At 37.0% G+C, this 25,834-nt stretch overlaps 1 protein-coding gene across 2 annotated transcripts in view; it reads left to right on the plus strand.

Annotated features, from left to right (window-relative positions):
• The first annotated feature begins 1,284 nt into the window (after nucleotides 1–1,284).
• The window catches only part of C7H12orf50 (chromosome 7 C12orf50 homolog), a 37,175-nt gene continuing 12,625 nt past the window's right edge, over nucleotides 1,285–25,834 (plus strand). The window contains exons 1-3 of one of the 2 annotated variants that reach the window (XM_046010543.1): nucleotides 1,285–1,311; nucleotides 1,666–1,786; nucleotides 25,580–25,738. In XM_046010543.1, coding sequence (XP_045866499.1) covers nucleotides 1,300–1,311; nucleotides 1,666–1,786; nucleotides 25,580–25,738 — 292 coding nt within the window. In that variant the 5' untranslated portion in view covers nucleotides 1,285–1,299. The remainder of the gene's footprint in view (nucleotides 1,312–1,665; nucleotides 1,787–25,579; nucleotides 25,739–25,834) is intronic. The other variant, XM_046010544.1, reaches the window with a different exon arrangement.

Genomic DNA, 25,834 nt, shown 5'->3' on the forward strand with positions numbered 1-25,834 from the left:
TTACAAATGAGGACACTGAAGCACAGACAGGGTAAGGAATGTATTAACTTTTGTTAACTTTTGTTAACTATGGACAAATAATGGAACCTGGAATTCAAATATGGGTTTATCTAGCCTTGTCCAGTATCTTTTTTTTTTTTAGATTTTATTTATTTATTTGACAGAGAGAGAGAGATCACAAGTAGGCAGAGAGACAGGCAAAGGGCGGGGGGGTGGGGTGGGAAGCAGGCTCCCCGCTGAGCAGAGAGCTCAATCCCAGGAACCTGAGATCATGACCGAAGGAAGAAGCTTAACCCATTGAGCCACCCAGGCATCCCCCTTGTCCAGTATCTTGCATTATGAGATCCACAGATCCACTTTTAAAAGGGGGAAACTGTGAAGACAGGAGTAAGAGGGTGAGAAAAAATCAGAAAAAAACATGGAACATATATCAAAAGACAGAACTTCCTGGAATATTTTTATTGTATGTCATGAATCTCTCTGTCAGAAAGACAGCAGCCTGCAGCTTTTCCAAGTGTGAGCCTATGTGTAAAAGACATAGAATTAAAAAAAAAATGTAATAGCAGCCCATGAAAGTAATCAACATCTGCTTTTGTTGGTATATATATATATATTGGCACAATTGTTTATCTTATAAACCAAGGGTATAAAGGATATACATTTAATGTAGCATAATGTACTAATTACTTAAAATTCCACAATAATATAAAGTTTAAACTCCATTCACTTTCCCTGTAAAAACACACTTAACAGTATCTCCAATAGACTAAGAAGACATTATCTAATAAAGATTGACTACTAGAGATCATCTCCACCATTTGAATATGGCTTGTGATTTTTTTAAACAAAACAAAAAACTGGCTTTTACCAGAAAAAGAAATGAAATTGTTCTGTCACTGGATTGTGATCAAGAATATCAGTGGTGTCATATATTTATTCTGAATCATATGGATTAACTGATAGCAAAAAACAGCGTTTTATCAGTGACTTGTTGCATGTTCTGCTATATTATATTCTCAATCTCTGACTAAAATTAAACAAATTTGCAAAAATTTAGACTCATGACCTTATTTTGTAAAGTATTTTTTTATTCTAATTTGATGTCATATTTTCCCTAATTAGCAACTTACTGTTGTTGAACACTAACACTAGTACATTGAGTTTTCTATACTGTTTACTTTTTCCTTGCAGGGTTCCCAGTGCCGATTCCGACACTGTGAAGAGGCCCTTGGCAGTGACACGGTGTGCTCATTATGGAGAGAGGGAAAATGTTTAGATCCACTTTGCAGATTTAGACACATGGAAATGCAGGTAGAATTACTCACCATCATCATATTTCTTAAAAGCATCTCCCTTCAATAAGACTGAACTATGTACTCTTACAACACAATGGAGAAAAAAAAATGATTCTTTCTTTCACTACTTAATTTTAGGCATTGCATGCTGCTCAACTTAAATGCTTATAAAAAATGGTAGAGTATATTTTAGAAGTATCTATTGTATCTTTTACATAGCAGAGTTTAGAAATACTGAATCTCAGGAAACACACATGATCTTAAGTCAGTAATTGGAATAGTTTTGTCACATTGTATTGTGTTGTAGCACATTGTGTTTATTTTGAATGTGGTATCTGATCATTACATTTCCCCCACCTCCCTTGTCTAGCAAAACTGCAGCATTTCATGCTTCTGGGAAACTCAGCCTCTTGGTTGTGTGAAGATCAGTTGTATCTTTTATCATAGCAAACCTCGCAATATCAATGGATTATTTTTGCCACCAAGTAGCAGTGAGTATATTTTTTAAATAACATGGACATGCCATATTATAATGTGGTTTTGGAATATCAGCATAGAACGATACACTAAATAACGTAAGGCAAAACGAGTGTGGTTTAATAGCCCAATGGATGGTTTGGGATGATTTTACTAAGAAATATAAGTTAAAGCTTAGAATGAGCCATCAAGTAGCCACAAGATGAAGTGAAGAAAGAAAGTTACATTTTCTCCGTGGGTATCTAAAGTGGACTTTACTCATCTGAACGTGAAATGGCTACTGACCTCACTAGGCAGAGGGAAACTGTATCTCAGCAAAGCGTCATACAGCTGGAGCCAAGCTTAGAGGTCACACCTCGCTGTTGCTCCCTGGGGATGTGCAGAAACCTGTCTTACAGGTAGGGAGAGCAAGGGTATGCTCTGATCTGCACACTTCACCTTCTAGAAGAACAGCTATATATGTGGTTCTTTCTAAGCTTCAGCTGCAGAGAAAATGCAATCCCATTGCCACAAAAGCTCTGGCACAATTCAGTCTTCCTAGATGGTACTGAGACTCTATTTTTTGGTGACCCTCAGCCTAGATTTTGGGAAGGGGCTACAAAAGACACCATTCCCTCAATCAGTCAGTGGCAAGAAGCCTGCTTAAGAATTTGTCAGGTTTCGCTGGTGCTACAGCTCTACCACTTTTCTGCTATGGCCCTCATATTTTTCAAGATGGAATCCTTCCAGAAACAAGCTTACAAGATATCAGTCCTTTGGGATCTGAAAAATTGGTTTCAGGTGATCCTTTGGCAAATGGTAAACATTAGGTCCCCTTATTATGTTCTTTCGGACACTCATGGTGTTCATCATATATACAATACCTTAATCAGTGATTCTCTTCCTCACTAGACTGTAAACATCATGAGGATGGAGCTTATAACTAGTTTCTTTAGCAATCCTCTCCGCAGTAACAAATGTTCAGTAAAACTGGATGAAGACATAGATGGATGGGGATGGACAGATGACTACTGAAGCTACTGGGGACCCACTGCAGGGAAAGTGATCGCACCTACTAACCGACTAACTTGGCTTCATTGGTTTACACAGTGTAATTTTATTTTACCAGGAATGTTGTATTAAATTCCTTCTATTCCATCAATAGTTTGCTTCTTAATGGTCTATGATAAAATTAGCTATCTTTGGAACTACTTCTTTCAGGACTAGAGGAAAACAGCCTGCACCTCTGTGCAAAAGAAGGGTAGAATATCTAACTGACAATTGCTTGGCTCCTCATTGTTAGAGCACCCTTGGCTAAGCTCTGTAGGGATGTATTTTATTATTCTAATTTTTAGACATAGAATCTGGCACCCAAACATTACTTCGGGCTTTTCTGGAAGTCTTAATTTCTTCAACAGGTATCAAGGCTGAGCCTGACTCTTAGAATAAGCTTTCCTCTCTCTCATAGGGTCAAGACTAGATCCAAGCACTGGAACCAAACCATAGGCATTGTACTTCCATTGTAAAAGGGATAAGTGGGTTTTACAGGTTGCTAATATCCTGCTTTCTCACATCTCCTGTCCTCTATCTATAGGGCACAAGAGGGAGCCCCATACACCCATCATCCCACCCTCCCACACACCCTCACCATGTCCACTTACCTGATCGGAATTCACCAGGACTGATTTCATTTTGCCCTTTGTTAAAAACAAATATTAGAACAAAAGTTGCCCTGGTACTCTTGTTATTTAGGAAATTACAAGGCTTTTAAGAGCTCTGGGCCAGGAAGTGGAGGCAGAGTCCCTATATGTGTATTTACTATGATTTCACATCAGTGAATACCAGAAACCCCATCTCTCAAATGACTCACTCCTATCCTTATTTGGTCCCTTTCATCTCACCCTTCTCCTACCTTCCATTATCAGCAGAGTTCTTTTTCAAATTCCTCAATGAACTTTCCCTTCATATCCACAGCTAATGTAAGCATAATTTCCTTCTATGGATCCTACCTCTCCGGCAACACTCTCCAAATGGTGGGTGTTTTTTCTTCCAGTTCCCAAGTAGCATTTGACCTGGAGGGGAGTTGAAGGTTCTCTTGGTCCTCATTGCCATTTTCATGTTCTTTCTCTTCTCCCTAAAACCATCTAGCCTGTAGGGCCGCCTGGGTGGCTCAGTGGGTTAAAGCCTCTGCCTTTGGCTCAGGTCATGGTCCCGGGGTCCTGGGTCTCTGCTCTGCAGGGAGCCTGCTTCCTCCTCTCTCTCTGCCTGCGTCTCTGCCTAGTTGTGATTTCTCTCTGTCAAATAAATAAAATATTTAAAAAACAAAACAAAACAAAAACCATCTAGCCTGTATCTAATGCCAAAATATTATATCATCATTACCCCTCAGTGTTGCTGGATTTTTTTGTTTGTTTGTTTTTTGGTTTTCGGTTTTTGTTTTTTTTGCCTCTGTTACTTCCATCTGGGTCCCTCCTGGTTTTTCAAAAGTCTGAACTCCTGGCTCATTGTGCTGTAACAGTACTCCTGTGTCAATTCATGGCGATTTCAGTATGCAAATATATGATATGCCCATCACCGCAGTTCCTCCACTGATCTTATCTTCGCCATTTCAGTCACTCCTTTTTAGTCATATCAAAGTGCTACTTACCACCCTCCACCCCATGATCTCAATTACATGCATTTCACCTTATAACCTATTTTTCTATTTCAATCTTTCCAGAATCCTGACATAAACAAAGCTTCAAATCCACTGGGATCTCCAATTCATTAATTGTACCATCTTTTCACAACCCCTCACCCCCTGGATCTAAGTTCTAGGACACCATGCTTTTTTTTTTTTTTTTTTTTGACTGGTGCTCTATTTTCACTCTTCCTTGTTTTTTACTCAACTTCTTACATGTGGAATGTTCTAGGAGTTAGTCTTTGGTTCTCTTTTCTTCTCTATCTACTCCCTTGGTAATCTCATATCTCATATCCAACCTTTATTTTGTTCACTGATGAATCCCAAACAGCTAAAGTAGTAACATAATATTATCTTTCACTAGTGGCCAATTCCACCCTGGGAAGTCCTGAGTAGTATGGAATTGTGTTAAAAACAGGTTAACTTTTTTCCTTTTGTCTGGACACATTTCTGTGCTCTAGGAAAAAGGATTCAGCTTCCAGACAGCAGGGAATTAACGAGCTTGTTCGAATTATGTATTGAACTACCATATCATCTGTTAATTTCGAAAATTATTTCAACACCTCAGAAAGTATAATTTCATCTTTTGTAGACCTGATCTTTCCTACAGTATTTCCAGGAGTACCTATCTACTAAGATTCACATTAACCCAAACTAGGACCTATAAATCTTCTCACCTTAAATGAAGATTATATTATAAGGTTGTACCTTTATTAAAATCAACCTTTTTATGTTTCAGTAAGTGCATGGAATTGATAAATTCAAGTGGGGTTGTGACAGTTTTTTGATAGCAAAATATAAGTATCAATTCACATATAGCACTATGGAATTCATGGATAATTTTGTCCCTTAGGTTAAAATAAAATAAAATTGAGACATTTAAATATACAACCTATAAGAATTTCTAGGGCTTCTGCTCAAGGAATTGAGACCCATCGTGAATTGGAGGCATGGCAATGCTATCTAAGTCACCAGCTGTGCTCTCCCAGAATGAGGTGCTTGCCAAAAGCAATTTTTCAATAGTCGATTTGCCATTGTGTGTCATCTTTAAGCACTAAGTGCAATTATCAAGAGTTCTACATTTTTTTTGTCTGAGAATATAAAACTGCCAGTCAGTCTTCCTGCAATTTAAACTTTAATCTGCTTGCAAATTAAAAGAGGTTTTGGACTCTTTTGAAAGAGACTTCATTTAAATATTGCTAACCCAGTCATTTTAAAAAGAAGCTTAATCCCTCAGGTTACCATGCTCAAGTTTAAAAGTAAGTAACTACAAAACCAAAAGATAACACTAAGAAAACATAATTCAGTTGATATTTGGTGGACATCTCTGAATACATTTCATATTTTCTTTGCAAGCATGGTAGGTATGTATTCTTTCTGGAATACGTGAGAGGTTAGTGTATTCAAACTCGTTTGTGGTGAAACGTCTGAAGTTTTGTTAATGACAATTTACTCAAAACACAGTTGCTCAAACAATGAAGCAAATTCTCACCTTCTTGCCTAATTGCCATGTTATTCTATAAAGAAAAACTGAACAGAATAATTTGATTCTTATTTTTTTTCTAAGTCAGTGTCTTAAGATACCTTGGATAGCTGACTATCTGGCCAGTTGGAGTGAACTTTAGATCAGCTCACTTTAGATATGTGTATATGATCTTTTTATTCTAAGTCTTGGCAAACCACTACTTACTAGATGGTTCCTAAATAGTTTGATAAACACTTCGTCTTGAATATTTGAGTTGGTAAAATAGACTAATTTTTTTGTCGGGTGGGGGGAATAATTATTAATGGTTCTAAGAGGGAGGAAAAACCTGCTCAGTTCAATTCTTTCCTTTTTGGGGGAGACGGGGGTGAGTAGAGAAAATGCCATAAGCCACACAGTGGTGATGCATGCAACAATTTGTGTTGTGATGTTTATCCTGACTAGACACTGTATCTGTTTTCATCTTTGGTCCAAAGCGCTTCTAACAGTACAACAAAATAGAGGCAAGTACTGAAATGTCAGTTCTCTACACCTAACATTTGTTAGTTTCATTTGGGTCTGAGACCTCCACAGACTTTAGGACTGTATAAACTAAAATTTTATGATTTAATAAAAAATTAAGTAAGGTTACAAGAAACAAGAAAAATCTCATATTCAGTACTTTCAAATAATTTCTTATATTTCCTTGTGGCAGCACTGTGTTGGGCACTTTGCATGCCTCACCACAAAAACCTGCCAAATAGATACTATTAGCATCCCCATTACTGATGGGGAAACTGAGGCCTAGAGAAGCTAAGTACCTGAGGCACTGTACTTGAATTCAAACACAATTCTGTCTGACTCTAAGACTCTCTATGGCATTTCAAGAATATGTCATTTCTTTTGGCCATTTTAATGGACTCAACCATAAGACCTCCTCATCTGGCTTCTTCCTTTTGAGAGGCTAATTCTATTACCCTACCCTGCAGCCTTCTTTTTAAAGCTATTAAGATCCTTTGCATTTAATAGAAAACTCATTTTTTTCTCCTTTAATTTGAAGTAAACAGTGGACTTCTAGCATTTCTGAGTTATGTGTATTTCCATAAATGAGGTTTCCTCTTTCTCTTTTTTTCTCTACTTATTTGTGGCCACACAGTGGAACCTCTTCTTTTTAGTCATCTGAAGCCCAGAAGCTGAGGTACCCCATCTGGTGTTCACCTTATCTGGAGGTCCTCAGCTCTGACTTCCAATTAGAATTACTGTGGGAGCTTAAAAAACAATAACAACCAAAAATTAACAATAAAAACAACCAAAAAAAGTTCCCAGTCACCATCCAGACCACCAATTAAACCAATCAGTGTTAAGCCAGCCTTCAGTATACTTTTTTTACTGCAACATTTTATTTCAAAAATTTTTTAAAGTTGCAAGAATAGTTCAATGAACACCCATCCACGTGCTCTTAACCAGATGCACAAATAAACATTTTGTCAAATTACTTTCTCTTTTCCCTCTATTGTTGTTACATATATGTAAGTATTGTATTACATACATGCATTACTATACCAATACATACTTATCCCCCCTTTTTGGAACCATTCAAGTGTTAGTTGCAACTATTAGACATTTTGTCCCTAAATACTTCTGTATATATCTTCCAAATTCATCTCCTGCATAAATACTCAATATACAACTATCATATATAGGAGGAAATCTAACAGTGATACGATACTAATGCCTGATAGTCAATCCACAGTTTGTACTTTTCCAAAAACGTTTATTATAGTAGTGCTTCTCAAAATTTAATATTCACAGAAATTATGCAGAGATCCAGTGAAATTGCAATTTGATTCAGTATGTCCAGGCTGGAGCTTAAGTTTCTGCATTTCTAACAAGCTGTCACGACAATGTGTTCCCAGAACTATGTGTTGAAGAGCATAGCCTTATAACTATTTGTTTTGTTTTTTCCAATCCAGGATCCAATTAAGTATCATTTATTGTTTAGTTGTCATATCTCTTTAATATCTACATTTCTTTTTTTTTTCTTTCATATTGTTGACATTTTAAAGAGTTTGGTCTAGTTGCTTTGCAGAATACCCTTTAAATGTTCATTTGTTTTCTGTTAATCAGATTTAGATTAAACATTTTTGGCAAGAACACTACAATATATTGTAAAAATCTATGCAGGTTTTCTTAATGTCCTAATCAAACTATTGCATGAGGGTGTTCCCAAAGAATTAGTGAAAAGTGAAGAAAAAGAATCGGTGAGGAGCCTCTGCTCTGTGAATTATACAAAAATAATCACCATTTTTACTCTTTCAAGCAAAGGGAAGGATAGTACCCAATTCCCAAAGAACATGAATAAAAACAACTTATTTGGTTAAAAATAACTAAATTATTCAATCAGAAGATTCTTATAACCTCCATGTTTTGCCTGTGCATTTGTGTTTTAGTTAGGAAGGGATTTATAGCAGGGAGTAGTGCATTATGGTGATGACATGCATGTCACCTAAGTGAAAAGAACTGGATTTTTTTTTTGGGGAAAATTGACTAAGCACAGACAATAGTTGTTTATTTTAGAAATATCCAGGCATGACATGGCAGTATATCATATGGAATAAACAAGACTCTCTTGGTTGAAAAGTAATGATGTCCTATTAATTGTTAAGAAACTCATTCCCCTCCCTGTCCCCACTTCACCAAAATCAAAAACAAAAACAAAACAAAAAGCAGCATTTGCTAACTTCCAGAGAACAAACACTCCTACCATGAACGATTTTAAGTTACCAATGTAACATCAACAGGCTTGCAAAATAGCAATTGGTTCTCATTTGTTGATCTGAGCCCACTCCAGCACACCTCTGATTTAAAGAAGACAGACCCACCTCAATCGGATTTAAGGGAAAACTGGAAATTATTAGCTCATGTAACTGAAGAGATAAGCCCAGTGCTGACCTCAACCCCCGCTGGATCCAGGGCTTCCTTTGCCAACTCTTGGCTCTGCACTTCTTGCCATTCATACGTGGGGGTTGCCCCAGAAGCTCACTTCTGGATCCTGGAGGCAGAATAAGCAAGGATGGAGAACCCTGAGTCAGACTGGGTTAAAATCTCAATTTGCCACATACTTCCCAATAACCTTGGGCAATGTAATACCTCTGTGGCCCAGTCTTTTCATCTGTATAATAGAGACAGTAATAATACCTATGTCATGAGGTTGTTTTGGATATTTGATGAATTAATATCTAATAGTTTAGATATCTGCCAGAATACCTGGCAAAGAATAAGCACTCAGTAGTCTCACCATCATCATTATCATCATCATCTTAAACTAACCTCTAAAGAAAGAAATCTTTTTCAAGTTAAAGCCTTAACAATGAACCTCATCTAATGACGTGGGAAGCATGTTCATTCCTAGTAATGGTTCAGGCCAAGGGAATATCTAATCCTGAGGTCTAGGATGTCATCATCACTCAAATTAAATGGATTGAAGATGTGGGAAATTTTCCCAAAGGAAAACTAATGTTCTTTGCCTAAAATGAGGGAAGAATTGACTATGAGCAAAGACACTGATGTTACTACATAATATTAAAAAAAAAAACTTTTTCCAAAGTGTTAGATGAAATATATCTGATCACACCAAAATTGGTCTTAATGGCATGGAACTATGCTTTGGGAAGAAAAATCAAGGTGACCAAAATGATCTATTTCTGTAAATTCATAGAAAATACATTACAGTACTTCCTTGAAATGCAAATCCCATGGGAAAGTTATAGTAAAACAGCAAAGGTATAATAATAAGTATCAAAACTCTTAGCACACCATTGTTTTAACCATTATAGAGAGGGTAAATTTAACTGTCTAAATGAAGGGTTTTATTGCATTACTTGATTACCAAGTAATTCACCTGAATTATTTGTTCCATATTTTAACTGGGTAGTTTCTGATCACTAAATATGCTGTTTTTCCTATATTGTAACTTTCTCCTTCTGAGGTATCTTTTAATACCCTCAATGGAAAGGTATAATGAACTTTGGTCTTTATTTTTGATGAACTATTCCTTAAAACACTTTTGATTAAACTCATCATAAACTTAACTAGTTGCAAAAGTTCCAACATTTTATCAATACTGACACTTAGCAATTAAAATTTCATTGCCATATGATTTGATACTCATCATATATTTTTTAAAATTTTAAAATAATCTCAATCAAAATTCATATGGGTCTTAAAATTTATGTAGAAATTCGAAGAGCCAAGAACAGTCAAGTCTGCTTGAAGAACAAGAAAATGATAGCACTTGTTCAACCAGATATCAGGGCCTACAGAGTGATAGAGATTAGAAGTGTCCTATTCACCAAGGGCTAGCCAAATTAACAAACGGAATAGAGTGAGAAGCTGGAGATCCCTGCAGAGATGGACACCTGATTTATAACAGTTCCGGTCAATGGGTAAAGGATGATCTTTTCAGTTAATGAGGAGAGAATGAATTCCTCTGACACCATAGACAAAAATCAATTCTAGGTAAATTATAAGCCAAAATATAAAAGGCCAATCTTTAAAGGTTTCAGAAGGTAATAAGAATACAAAAAAGTATTAGCTATTAAAGAAATGATGTATAAATTTGAATACATTAAAATAAAAATTTGTATTCACCAAAAAACCACTGAAGAATGAAAAGATAAGCCATAGAAGGGGAGAAAATATCTGCCGCATATGTCGTTACATGACTGCAACATATGTTGTTACATGACTGCAACAAAGACTTGAATTCAATATTTGAAGAAAAATCAAAAGACAGAGAATCTGGAGAAACTAATGAAACAGGTTTCTCTGTATAGGCATTATCGGCATTCAGGCTGGATAGTTCTTTGCGGTGGTGGCGGTGAGGTGGTGTTAGGAGCATCGGTGGAGACTATCCTATGCATTATAGGAGGTTTAGCAGCATTTTTGGCTCTTACCCTTGAGACGGCAATAGCATCTTCCTAAATGTGACAACCAAAAATACACCCAGCCACTGCCAAATGTTCCGTAGGGGAAGGAGTAAAATCATCTCTGGTTGAGAACCACTGTGCTAGAACATGTACAGAAAGCATAAACAAGATTTTGAAAAATAGGAAATCCAAATGCCGACCAACAAATGAAAATGTGATAAATTTATTAATAACCATGGAAATGCAAAAGGAAATCACTTTGAGATACCAAGCACACCCATTATCTTGGCAAAAAGTTTAAATCTACCACTGTTGGTAAAACAAAGGGCATTAGGAATTCTTGGGCATTGCAGTTAGTTTAAACTGAAACAGGCACTTGGAAAACAGTCTAGCATGATCTCATCAAGAAAAAGTTAGACATAGTTTAGGCCAACCAACTCCATTTTTTAAGCATATATCCTAGAGAAATTCATTCCCATGTGTACCTGGATACATGTAAAGAAGGTTCACAGCACCTTTTTTTTGGTAATGTCCAAAGGCTTGAAATAACCTAAATGTTCAGTAATAGTGTGATATATAAATAAATTGTGGCACATTCATTCAATGGATACTATAAAGTAATGAATATAAATGAATAAAAGAAATATGCAAGCAAGGATGCATCTCAGAGTTAACATGTTGCATGATGGAAGACAGAAAAAAAAAACACATACTCCTGATTCCATTTATAAAATGTTCAAAAATAGCAAAATTAGGGGCACCTGGGTGGCTCAGTGGGTTAAGCCTCTGCCTTTGGCTCAGGTCATGATCTCAGGGTCCTGGGATCGAGTCCCACATTGGACTCTCTGCTCAGCGGGGAGCCTGCTTCCCCCCTCTCTTCCTGCCTTTCTGCCTACCTGTGATCGCTCTCTCTCTCTGTCAAATAAATAAATAAATATTTTAAAAATAAGCAAAATTAAGCTTTATTTTTAGAGATGCACACCTAGTAGTGAAACTATAAGAAAAACAACAAAATGATTATTAGAAATCAGGATGAAGATACTTACTGTGGGCAATGGAGAAGGAAAGTGATATAAAGTGCTGAAGACAGGGACCATTACTTCTTGACATAAGTGTTGGCTTTGTGATGTTTATTACATTGCATATTTTATGATTTGTGCACACTTCTGTACAAGTGTTATATTTGACAGTTTTCAAAGGGTAATAAATAAACATTTCTTTAAAAAATTAAAAGAAAACTTTCCTTTTCTTAAAAATATTATTTTTATTTTCTTCCTTCACAATTTTTTTAAGATTTCACCCATTCCTTTGAGAGAGAGAACACAGGTGCATGAGTGGTGGGAGGGGCAGAGGGAGAAGGAGAAGCAGACTCCCCTCTGACTGGGGAGCCTGACATGGGGGTGCATGCCATCACCCAAGATCATGAGCTGAGCCAAAGTCTGATGCTTTGTCAACTGAGCCACCCAGGCACCCCTACTCTTTCACATGTTTATCCTAAACTAGTACATTTATGCTTGAGTTTATTGATCCACCTGTCAAATTTAAGTATAATAAAAATGTACATATAAGTTGAAATCTAAATTTTTGTTTTATTTTCTATGACAGTAAGTCTCCACACTATGAAATCTCATAGTCATTAACACATTTTAAAACACATTTCTTTAGGATTGTTATTATTACAGTTACAATTAATACATAATTTATTAAAACAACATAATTATGCTGCACACTCTGATAAACAATTACTGCACATAAGAGTATACTTTTATTGGAAAGGTATCTATTAATGAGCTAATGATCAAAATTATTCCCATCTGTTTATGAAACAGAAAGGCATATAGTTAAAAGTAATATCCAGAACTAGCATATTATCCTAATTTTTCTAAGAGAGTGAGGAGATAGTTAATATTTTATAAGCTGGAATAAAGTAAGTCCTGATTTTAATAAGAACATTTCACAACATTATTTGATAAAATGGGTTTTAACTACCCGGTGGAATAACACTCAATTGGAAGAAAATCATTTCAAAATATTTTTTATGCACGGGTTTTATCTAAGATATCATGAATAATTTGGCAGTCCTGTAAATAATTACACCTGAATTAAAAAAATTGTGATTGTAGGTTAATGTTCAAAAATGTATCATAAGGAGTTTCACAGATCTACTCCTCAGTTAAATAACAATAGTTGATGCAATTATATATTAAACAAAAAATAAAGTGTCTGGAAATTGTCCTAAGGGCATACAGCAAGAATTTATTTAAAAAAATCTATTAAGGGCACTTGGGTGGCTCATTCAGTTAAGCATCCAACTGTCGATTTTATCTCAGGTCATGATCTCAGGGTCATGAAACTGAGTCCCACATCAGGCTCCATAAACAGTGCAGATAGTGTGGAGTGTACTTAAGATTTTCTCTCTCCCTCTCCTTCTGCCCCACCCCCTGGACTTCTGCGTGGTCTCTTTCTCTCTCACACACTAAGAAAGAAAAAGAGAAAGAAAGGAAGGAAAGAGGGAAAGAAAGGAAAATCTATTAAATATCAGGTAGAACAAGGAATCTGGGGATGCCTGGGTGGCTAAATCAGTTAAGTGCCTGCCTTCAGCTTCAGGCATGATCCTGGAGTCCTGGGATTGAGTCCTACATCGAGCTCCCTGCTCAGTGGGGAGCCTGCTTCTCCCTCTGCCTGTTGCTCCCTCTACTTGTGCTCTCACAAAAATCTTATTAAAAAAAAAAAAAAAAAGAACAGCCCGTCTGTGGTATTTGAGTCACCACCCACTCCTCTCCCACCCCCAGTACAGTGTGGAAGAAGTTCTACTCTATGTGGGTTGAGCCAAGGACACAGGGTGCACTCTACCTCCAGCTCCCTACTGGGGACTATGGTATCTTCCTGGGAGGAGCAGGCAGCTCGCATTTCTTATACTCCCCACTTACAGCTTCATGTTGAAAGAACTGTATTTTGAGGCAAGAGAGGCTAAGAGTTCTGGACCTTCTATCCAGGACTGTTCATAGAGCAGAAGTTCTGTTACAGAGGTAGCAGGCAGAGAATAACAAGCCCCCAATTGCCCAACTGCCAGAAAGGGGCAAACCATAAATATCAGAGGTTACCAACCCTGCCCAGTGCCTGCTTATAAAGCAGGGGTATCACTCCAAGAGAAGTGAGTGACTGTCCCTGTTCCCAATAATGGCACTGAGGTTTTGCTTGAGCAAGAGAAATAAGCTGTGGGGGCAGAGAACTCTGAAGCTCTCCAAAAGAGATCTGAATTTATCTGGAACAGAACAGAGTATGGGGAAGTTTATCATAGCATTTTAGAAAACAATGGAGAGTTTGGGGGTAAGCAATGATGAAGAGACTGGTAGCTCCATGAGAGCAACAAGCTAAATGGTAAACCAGATAAGAATTGACCAAAGACAACCAAGGGAAGAGTTAAGGAGAGCTGTTCTGAGATTGGAACATACTTGAAAGATTGGCCTCAGAGACTACCTCTGCAAAGGGATCAGAACTTAACTGAATTAAATGGTGAAGCAGTTTATGCCCCAGTGCACTGATGGAAACAACAGAGGAATCAACCTGCAAGTAATGGAGTCTGACAGCTGGGAATGAAACCGACAGAGGTAGATAGCTTAACAGAGAAACCAGGGAAAGAGACAAAGAGAGTACTGGTGGAAGCATTGTCATCCATGGATTTATCAAGCCTGCATCCTCTGAGGAGTGACATCAGGTGCTGTACACTGTGGGAGAAAACAGATTTTGTTAAAATAGTTCAACCAAGTCAATAAAATATTTAAAAACTCAAACAACAAAAATCCTTGGGCTAGGGGTAAGAAATCAAGATCCAGAGTTGCCACAATACATTGTCCAAACTGTCCAATTAAAAAAAATGAATAGGAATTTATGAGACATACAAAGAAGCAAGAAAATGTAACCCATACACAAGAAATAAATGTAGGCAACAAAATGCCTTGAGATGGCTTGGATGTTAGAGTTAGCAAACATAATTTAAGCAGTTATAATATGTTCAAAGACATACAGAAAACCATGCTTGGTGTTAAGGTAGGTATAATGACAATGTCTTAATAAATAGAGAATATTAATAAATAGATACAAACCATGAAAAGAACGGAACAGTATAATAACTGAAAAAATATTAGAAGGCTCAACAGGTTTGAGATGACAAAAGAATCAGCAGACTTAAAGATAGAATAGAGATTATACAGTCTGAAAAAGAAAGAGAACAGAAATAATGGTTGAAAATTCCCTAAATTTGATGAGAAATATTAACCTACATATTCAAGAAACTCAACAAATCCTAAGAAGGATAAGTCCAAGGATATCTGTATCCAGACACATCATAGTTAAAGGGTTAAATGCCAAAAACAAAAGCAAATTTTGGAAAAGAACAAAATAAACATGATTAGTCACATATAAAGGAACCTCAGTAAGATTAATAGCTGAATTCTCAGATACATTGTAATCCAGAAGACAGGAGGAGGACATATTCAAAGTACTGAAAGGAAAAAAAAAAAACACATACACTTGCATTTGTATATAATTATATTTTTGAGTCTGCTACATTTAGAAATGTAATACATTTGGCAATAAGAGTATAAAGGAGACATCTGAGAGCAAAACTATATTATGGTAAGGACATGATACCAGGTGGTGACTCAAATCCATAGGAATAAATGAATAGAAGCAGGAATGATATATAAGAAGGTTAATATAACAAACCCTATAGATACACATTTTCTCTTCCTCCTCTCGGCTCCTTTAAAAAATACAAAATTAAAGTAATATAGCAATGTACTTTTGGGTTTGTAACACATATAGATAGAACAACAGCAGCACAAATTGGGAGGGGTGGAAGAAGGAATAGAGCTATATAGGAATAACCTTATTATCTCTGGCAGGATTAAATAGTATAAATCTGAAGTATATTTTGAAAAGTTAGGAACTATATGGTAAGCCCTAGAGCAACGCCCAAGAAGATACCTTTAAAAATATGGAAAAATTGATCAGGAGTCAAGATGGCGGAGAAGTAGCAGGCTGAGACTACATCAGGTAGCAGGAGATCAGCTCGATAGCTTATGTAAACATTGCAAACACCTACAAATCCAAAGGGAGATCGAAGAGAAGAAGAACAGCAATTCTAGAAACAGAAAATCAACCACTTTCTGAAAGCACATTTTTCTGGGGTTTTTGCCACCCTTTTAGTATTTTATTTCATCCTTCATATCCTCTTATCTGGACAAAATGACAAGGCGGAAAAAATCACCACAAACAAAAGAACAAGAGGTAGTACCAAAGGCTAGGGACCTAATCAACACAGACTTTGGTAATATGTCAGATCAAGAGTTCAGAATGACGATTCTGAACGTTCTAGCTGGGCTTGAAAAAGGCATGGAAGATATATATATATATTTTTAATATTTTACTTATTTGACAGAGAGAAATCACAAGTAGGCAGAGAGGCAGGCAGGGAGAGAGGAGGAAGCAGGCTCCCTGCGGAGCAGAGAGCCTGATGCGGGGCTCGATCCCAGGACCCTGGGATCATGACCTGAGCCGAAGGTAGAGGCTTAATCCACTGAGCCACCCAGGCGCCCCGGCATGGAAGATATTAGAGAAACCCTCTCTGGAGATATTAAAGCCCTTTCTGCAGAAATTAAAGAACTAAAATCTAACCAAGTTGAAATCAAAAAAGCTATTAATGAGGTGCAATCAAAAATGGAGGCTCTCACTGCTAGGATAAATGAGGCAGAAGAAAGAATTAGTGATATAGAAGACCAAATGACAGAGAATAAAGAAGCCGAGCAAAAGAGGGACAAACAGCTACTGGACCACAAGGGGAGAATTCGAGAGATAAGTGACACCATAAGACGAAACAACATTAGAATAATTGGGATTCCAGAAGAAGAAGAGAGAGAGAGGGGAGCAGAAGGTCTATTGGAGAGAATTACTGGAGAGAATTTTCCTAATATGGCAAAGTGAACAAGCATCACAAGCCAGGAGGTATAGAGAACCCCCCTCAAAGTCAACAAGAATAGGTCCACACCCCGTCACCTAATAGTAAAATTTACAAGTCTTAGTGACAAAGAGAAAATCCTGAAAGCAGCCCAGGAAAAGAAGTCTGTAACATACAATGGTAAAAATATTAGATTGGCAGCAGACTTATCCACAGAGACCTGGCAGGCCAGAAAGAGCTGGCATGATATATTCAGAGCACAAAATGAGAAAAACATGCAGCCAAGAATACTCTATCCAGCTAGGCTATCATTGAAAATAGAAGGAGAGATAAAAAGCTTCGAGGACAAACAAAAACTGAAAGAATTTGCAAACACCAAACCAGCTCTACAGGAAAGATTGAAAGGGGTCCTCTAAGCAAAGAGAAAGCCTAAAAGTAGTAGATCAGAAAGGTACAGAGACAATATACAGTAACAGTCACCTTACAGGCTAATAATGGCACTAAATTCATATCTCTCAATAGTTACCCTGAATGTTAATGGGCTAAATGCCCCAATCAAAAGACACAGAGTATCAGAATGGATAAAAAAACAAAACCCATCAATATGTTGCCTACAAGAAACTCATTTTAGATGCGAAGACACCTCCAGATTTAAAGTGAGGGGGTGGAAAACAATTTACCATGCTAATGGGCATCAGAAGAAAGCTGGGGTGGCAATCCTTATATCAGATCAATTAGATTTTAAGCCAAAGACTATACTAAGAGATGAGGAAGGACAGTATATCCTACTCAAAGGGTCTGTCCAACAAGAAGATCTAACAATTTTAAATATCTATGCCCCTAACGTGGGAGCAGCCAACTATATAAACCAATTAATAATGAAATCAAAGAAACACATCAATAATAATACAATAATAGTAGGGGACTTTAACACTCCCCTCACTGAAATGGACAGATCATCCAAGCAAAAGATCAACAAGGAAATAAAGACCTTAAATGACACACTGAACCAGATGGACACCACAGATATATTCAGAACATTTCATCCCAAAGCAACAGAATACACATTCTTCTCTAGTGCACATGGAACCTTCTCCAGAATAGATCACATCCTGGGTCACAAATCAGGTCTCAACCGGTATCAAAAGATTGGGATCATTCCCTGCATATTTTCAGACCACAATGCTCTGAAGCTAGAATTCAATCATAAGAGAAAAGCTGGAAAGAACCCAAATACATGGAGACTAAACAGCATCCTTCTAAAGAATGAATGGGTCAACCAGGAAATTAAAGAAGAATTGAAAAAATTCATGGAAACAAATGATAATGAAAACACAATGGTTCAAATCTGTGGGACACAGCAAAGGCAGTCCTGAGAGGAAAATATATAGTGGTACAAGCATTTCTCAAGAAACAAGAAAGATCTCAAGTACACAACCTAACCCTACACCTAAAGGAGCTGGAGAAAGAACAAGAAAGAAAGCCTAAACCCAGCAGGAGAAGAGAAATCATAAAGATCAGAGCAGAAATCAATGAAATAGAAACAAACAAACAAACAAAAACAATAGAACAACTCAATGAAACTAGGAGCTGGTTCTTTGAAAGAATCAATAAGATTGATAAACCCCTGGCCAGACTTATCAAAAAGAAGAGAAAGGACCCAAATAAATAAAATCATGAATGAAAGAGGAGAGATCACAACTAACACCAAAGAAATACAGACAATTATAAGAACATACTATGAGCAACTCTATGCCAACAAATTTGACAATCTGGAAGAAATGGGTGCATTCCTAGAGACATATAAACTACCACAACTGAACCAGGAAGAAATAGAAAACCTGAACAGGCCCATAACCAGTAAGGAGATTGAAACAGTCATCAAAAATCTCCAAACAAACAAAAGCCCAGGGCCAGACGGCTTCCCAGGGGAATTCTACCAAACATTTAAAGAAGAACGAATTCCTATTCTCCTGAAACTGTTCCAAAAAATAGAAATGGAAGGAAAACTTCCAAACTCATTTTATGAGGCCAGCATCACCTTGATCCCAAAACCAGACAAGGATCCCATCAAAAAAGAGAAGTACAGACCAATATCCTTGATGAACACAGATGCAAAAATTCTCACCAAAATACTAGCCAATAGGATTCAACAGTACACTAAAAGGATTATTCACCACGACCAAGTGGGATTTATTCCAGGGCTGCAAGGTTGGTTGAACATCCGCAAATCAATCAATGTGATACAACATGTTAATAAAAGAAAGAACAAGAACCTTATGATACTCTCATTAGATGCTGAAAAAGCATTTGACAAAGTACAGCATCCCTTCCTGATCAAAACTCTTCAAACTGTAGGGATAGAGGGCACATACCTCAATATTATCAAAGCCATCTATGAAAAACCCACCACAAATATCATTCTCAATGGAGAAAAACTGAAACCTTTTCCGCTAAGGTCAGGAACACGGTAGGGATGTGCATTATCACCACTGCTATTCAACATAGTACTAGAAGTTCTAGCCTCAGCAATCAGACAACTAAAAGAAATTAAAGGCATCCAAATCAGCAAAGAAGTAGTTAAATTCTCACTCTTTGCAGATGATATGATACTTTATGTGGAAAGCCCAAAAGATTCTACCCTAAATCTGCCAGAACTTTTATAGGAATTCAGTAAAGTGTCAGAATATAAAATCAATGCACAGACATCAGTTGCATATGTGTACACCAACAAGACAGAAGAAAGAGAAATTAAGGAGTCAATCCCATTTACAATTGCACCCAAAACCATCAGATACATAGGAATAAAACTAACCAAAGAGGCAAAGAATCTATACTCAGAAAACTATAAAGTACTCATGAAAGAAATTGAGGAAGACTCAAAGAAATGGAAAAATGTCCCACGCTTATGGATCAGAAGAACAAATATTGTGAAAATGTCTATGCTACCTAAAGCAATCGACATGTTTAATGCAATCCCTATCAAAATACCATCCATTTTTTTCAAAATGGAACAAATAATCCTAAAATTTATATGGAACCAGAAAAGACCTCGAATAGCCAAAGGAATATTGAAAAAGAAAGCCAAAGTGGGTGGCATCACAATTCTAGACTTCAAGCTCTATTACAAAGCTGTCATCAACAAGACAGCATGGTACTGGCACAAAAACAGACACATAGATCAATGGAACAGAATAGAGTGCCCAGAAATAGACCCTCAACTCTATGGTCAACTAATCTTCGACAAAGCAGGAAAGAATGTCCAATGGAAGAAAGACAGCCTCTTCAATAAATGGTGCTGGGAAAATTGGACAGCCACATGCAGAAAAATGAAATTGGACCACTTCCTTACACCACACATGAAAATAGACTCAAAATGAATGAAGGACCTCAATGTGAGAAAGGAATCCATCAAAATCCTTGAGGAGAACACAGGCAGCAACCTCTTCGACCTCAGCCACAGCAACGTCTTCCTAGGAACATCGCCAAAAGCAAGGGAAGGAAGGGCAAAAATTAACTATTGGGATTTCATCAAGATCAAAAGCTTTTGCACAGCAAAGGAAACAGTTTTTGAAAAAATCAAAGACAACTGACAGAATGGGAGAAGATATATGCAAACGACATATCAGATAAAGGGCTAGTGTCCAAAATCTATAAGGAACTTAGCAAACTCAACACCCAAAGAACAAACAGTCCAATCAAGAAATGGGCAGAAGACATGAACAGACATTTCTGCAAAGAAGACATCCAGATGGCCAACAGACACATGAAAACGTGCTCCACATCACTCGGCAAATCAAAACCACAATGAGATATCACGTCACACCAGTCAGAATGGCTAAAATTAACAAGTCAGGAAATGACAGATGCTGGTGAGGATGCAGAGAAAGGGGAACCCTCCTAAACTGTTGGTGGGAATGCAAGCTGGTGCAACCACTCTGGAAAACAGCATGGAGGTTCCTCAAAATGTTGAAAATAGAACTACCCCATGACCCAGCAATTGCACTACTGGGTATTTACCCTAAAGATACAAACATAGTGATCCGAAGGGGCACGTGTACCCGAATGTTTATAGCAGCAATGTCTACAATAGCCAAACTATGGAAAGAACCTAGATGTCCATCAACAGATGAATGGATAAAGAAGAGGTGGTATATATACACAATGGAATACTATGCAGCCATCAAAAGAAATGAAATCTTGCCATTTGCGACGAAGTGGATGGAACTAGAGGGTATCATGCTTAGTGAAATAAGTCAATCGGAGAAAGACAACTATCATATGATCTCCCTGATATGAGGATGTGGAGATGCAGAAGAATAAATGAAACAAGATGGGATTGGGAGGGAGACAAACCATAAATGACTCTTAATCTCACAAAACAAGCTGGGGGTTGCTGGGGGGAGGTGAGGTTGGGAAAGGAGGAGGGGGTTATGGACATTGGGGAGGGTATGTGCTATCGTGAGTGCTGTGAAGTGTGTAAACCTGGTGATTCACAGACCTGTACCCCTGGGGATAAAAATACATTACATGTTTATAAAAAAAAAAAAAAAAAAGGATGAATACCCAACTTTTGTAGCAACATGGATGGGACTGGAAGTGATTATGCTGAGTGAAATAAGTCAAGCAGAGAGAGTCAAGTATCATATGGTTTCACTTATTTGTGGAGCATAACAAATGGCATGGAGGACATTGAGAGATGGAGAGGAGAAGGAAGTTGAGGGAAATTGGAAGGGGAGGCGAACCATAAGAGACTATGGACTATGAAAGACAACCGGAGGGTTTTGAAGGGCGGGGGTGGGAGGTTGGGGGAACCAGATGGTGAGTAATAGGGAGGGCACGTATTGCATGGAGCACTGGGTGTTGTGCAAAACAATGAATACTGTTATGCTGAAAAAATAAATTAATTAAAGTAAAAAAAAAGAAGAAAAATATGGAAAAATCATAAAAATAATTAAAATGTTATACTAAAAATATAGAGGAACAAAAAAGAATACAGGAAGTAAAATGACAGATTAAAAATCCAACTATATCAATAATAACATTGAATGTGATTTTATTAAAATACAACAAAAAGGCAGACATTACCAGATCAAAAATATGGATTCAACTATATGTTATCTATAGAAGATACACTTTAGATTTAAATACACAAATAAGTTGAAAGCAAAGAATTAAAAAGATATCCTATGCAAAAAATTATAAACTACAAGGGAACAGAAGACTTGAGCAACTATAAAATAACACAACCAGACATCTATAGAATATTCCTTGCAACAATAACAGAATACACTTATTTCTCAAGTGCAAATGGAACAGTATCCAGGATAAACTATATATTAGGCCATAAAATAAGCTTTAATAAATTTGGAATTTTAGAAATCATACAAGCATGTTCTCCAAACATAATGGAAATAGAAATCACTAAGAGAAAAAAATAATGGGAAATCCACAAATATGTAGAAATTAAACAACACATGTATAACCAACCAAGAAATTATAAGATTAGCCAATGCTTTGAGATGAATGAAAAAGAAGGAACAGCATAAAAACTCATGGGATTTAAGTAAAACCGTATCAAGAAGAAATTTTATAATTATAATACCTATTTTTTGAAAATATGGTCTCAAATTAACCTAACTTTATACTTTAAGACACTGGAAAAAGACCAAAGTAAACCTAAAACAAACAGAAGGCAGAAAATAATAAATATTAAAGCAGAAATTAATGAAATAGAGAGTAGAAACTTGTATCTATTAAAGCAGAAATTAATGAAATAGAGAGTAGATACTTGTATCCATCCTCGATGAGTGGATAAAATATTGTGGTATATCTGGACAATGGATTATTATTTGGATAAAAAAAGGAATAAAGTACTGTAACAGGTGACAGCATGGATAAACCTTGAAAACCCTATGGTAAGTTGAGGATGACATGTACAAAAGACCACACACATACTGTATGATTCCATTTATAGTAAATCCATAGAGACAAAGTATATTAATGGTTGTGTAAGACTAGGGGAATTTGGAAGACTGCTAATGGGAATGGGGTTCTTCTTCGGAGTGATCAAATATCCTAAAATTGATTACGCCAATGGTTGCAGAACTCTGTGAAAATACTAAAAACTACTGAATTGTATTATATTCATGTGGTAAATACATGGCGTATGAATTATACCTCAAGGAAACTTCTAAAAATGTGACTCTAAAATTTACTCTTGAATGTTCAGCTTATTTTTGCAACTAATGACAGGTCTTGAGAATATACATTGAGAATAGCTAAAAAGCTTTATTTATTTATTCATTTATTTATTTTTAAAAATGATTTTATTTATTTATTTGGCAGACAGAGATCACAAGTAGGCAGAGAGGCAGGTAGAGAGAGAAGGAAGCAGGCTCCGTGCTCAGCAGAGAGCCGGATGTGCGGCTCGATCCCAGGACCCTGAGATCATGACCTGAGCCAAAGGCAGAGGCTTAACCCACTGAGCCACCCAGGCGCCCTTAAAAAGCTTTATTTAAAGGCATGTTTTTCCTTTTGAGTTTTTAGTAGCGCTCTCCTTCCATTGATGGCAAGAGACTTTCACCTTGAGATTTATATATTCTTTAACAATAGTTCAGGAGAGAAGAAGCAAAAATTTTCAACCAAATTTCTTCAGCACTACATACTCTTCTATGCATTTGAATTTAGAATGTTCCAACGTGGACCCCAATAGCGCTTTTTCTAATACCTTGTGTATTCATTTTCTGTTACTGCTGTAACAAATTACCAGCGACCAAGTGGCTTCAACAACTCATTTGTTATCTCATAGTTGTAGTTTAGAAATTTCAAGCAGACCTCTCTGGGTTAAAATTAAGTTGTCTCCAAGGCAGCATTTCTTCTGAAGACTCTGGGAGAGAATCTGTTCCCTTGCCTTTTCCAGTTGCTAGAGGCTTTCTGTATTTCATGGTTCATACCGTTCTCCTCCACCTTCAAGATCAGCAATGAAAGTCAAGTCCTTCTGACACTGCATCACTTGACAGAGCTTCCATGGTCACACCACTTTCCTGGCAATATTCCTCTGCATCTCTCTTCCATTTGTAAAGACTTTTTTGATTACCTCAGGCCCACCCGGATAATTGAGAACAATCAATCTGCTAATTTTAAGGTCAGCTGATTATGTCCTAATTCCACCTGCAGCATTAATTCCTCTTTCCCATATAACCTAATATATACATAGGTTCTGGGGATTTAGGACATGGACATCCTTAGGGGGGCATTATTCTGCCTACCACATCATGATTTTCTCCTGGTAGAAATGTGTATAAATTAAGGTAACGGAGAAAGCCCTACAGATTTGAGGTCGTTTGGCTCATCAATAAAGGAGTCTTTTGGGCAGTGTATTCTAGTATATTCTCGCATGAATGAAGGGCCTTTGTTGTACAAAGTGGAGAGAAGGCTATTGTGAACTCAAGCCTGTTCTTAGGCTAACCAACTTAAGGGGAAAAATAAATGTGGAAATTAAGGATCTGGAATAGGATTCACTGGTTTCAAATTATTGGAATGGCACACCTAAAGATTTCCTATAACCCAGGACCCTAGTTAGATGATCATTCATTTGTGGTAGTGGTTTCCAAATGGGGCTGATTTCATAATTACCTGAGACTTTTAAAAAATGCAATTAGATTTTCAGGCTTTAATCCAGACCTGCTAAATCTGAAGTTCAGAAAGCAGAAACCCCAAAGATGCTTTAAATTTCTTTTTTTTTTTTAAAGATTTTATTTATTTATCTGAGAAACAGTGAGAGCATGAGGAGAGGATAAGGGCAGAGAAAGAGGGAGATGCAAGCTCCCCGCTCACCAGGGAGCCCGATGTAGGGCTTGATCTCAGGACTCTGGGATCACAACCTGGTCCAGTGGCAGATGCTTAACTTACTGACCCACCCAGGTTCCCCTGTCTTGAATAATTTCTTTAGTTGATTCTGATAATTAGCCAAATCTGGTAACTACTCATTTAGAAAACAAAGGGGATCGAATTAGTGATAATAGAAGATTCATGTGTTCACTAAATTTTTCTATTAATTGCTTGCTAGTTTGAAAGTTACAGGATATTTATTTATTTATTTTTATTTTTTTTTTAAAGATTTTATTTATTTATTTGAGAGGTGAGAGAGCACAAGAGGGGAGAAGGTTAGAGGGAGAAGCAGACTTCCCGTGGAGCAGGAAGCCCGATGTGGGACTCGATCCCGGGACTCCGGGATCACGACCCGAGCCAAAGGCAGTTGCCCAACCAACTGAGCCACCCAGGATATTTAAATATGACTTAGAGCTTTGGACAGTTTAACCAGTGTGCAGCCAACAGAGAAATCTGAAAGTATCACTCTTTCTTCCTTCCAAGTAATCATGCAGCCCGACAAAACTAGAACCATTGGATGTTTTCCTCTTTTGGGCATATATACTTTCCCATTATAAGCTATGCCTTATTCGAATTTGTCTTTGTTAATTTGTTGTAAAGTGATTAATTTATTCTTATTCCATAGATACAATCAATGTAAGAATACAGTAATAGTCACTTCGCATTTACACCAAAATTGTGATATGCCAAGTCATGGTTATAATTCCTATCTAAAATCTATGAATTATTATATTTTCTGCACCTTACTGGCAAAATCTTGATATTTATTAGATTAATAACCTTTCCAGAAACAAGATGAGACACCATTTAATAAAATGTACGGTAAATTAGGAGGACACTGTTGATCATTGAACATGCACATAAAATGTATCTTAAAAAGACTGAAATTTTGCATTTCCTCTGTAGGTATCACACCACAGAAAGAGACTCAGGAAGGAATTCCACCCCCGACCCAGAGTCAGGAACCCCTGAAACCTCAGGAGAATATATCACGACCCATTCACCATCCTTTAGTTTTAAAAACTAACTTTGAGGAAGAAGAGGAGGAAGGAGATGAACAAAATGGTTAGTAAGGCTTTTCTCAGATTTACAATGCACACTCAAATGCCCTACTTTTTTCTTTTTACATATTTTTTTTAACTGTGAGAGGTGCATAATATA

Source organism: Meles meles, chromosome 7, assembly GCF_922984935.1.
Source record: "Meles meles chromosome 7, mMelMel3.1 paternal haplotype, whole genome shotgun sequence".
NCBI lineage: Eukaryota > Metazoa > Chordata > Mammalia > Carnivora > Mustelidae > Meles > Meles meles.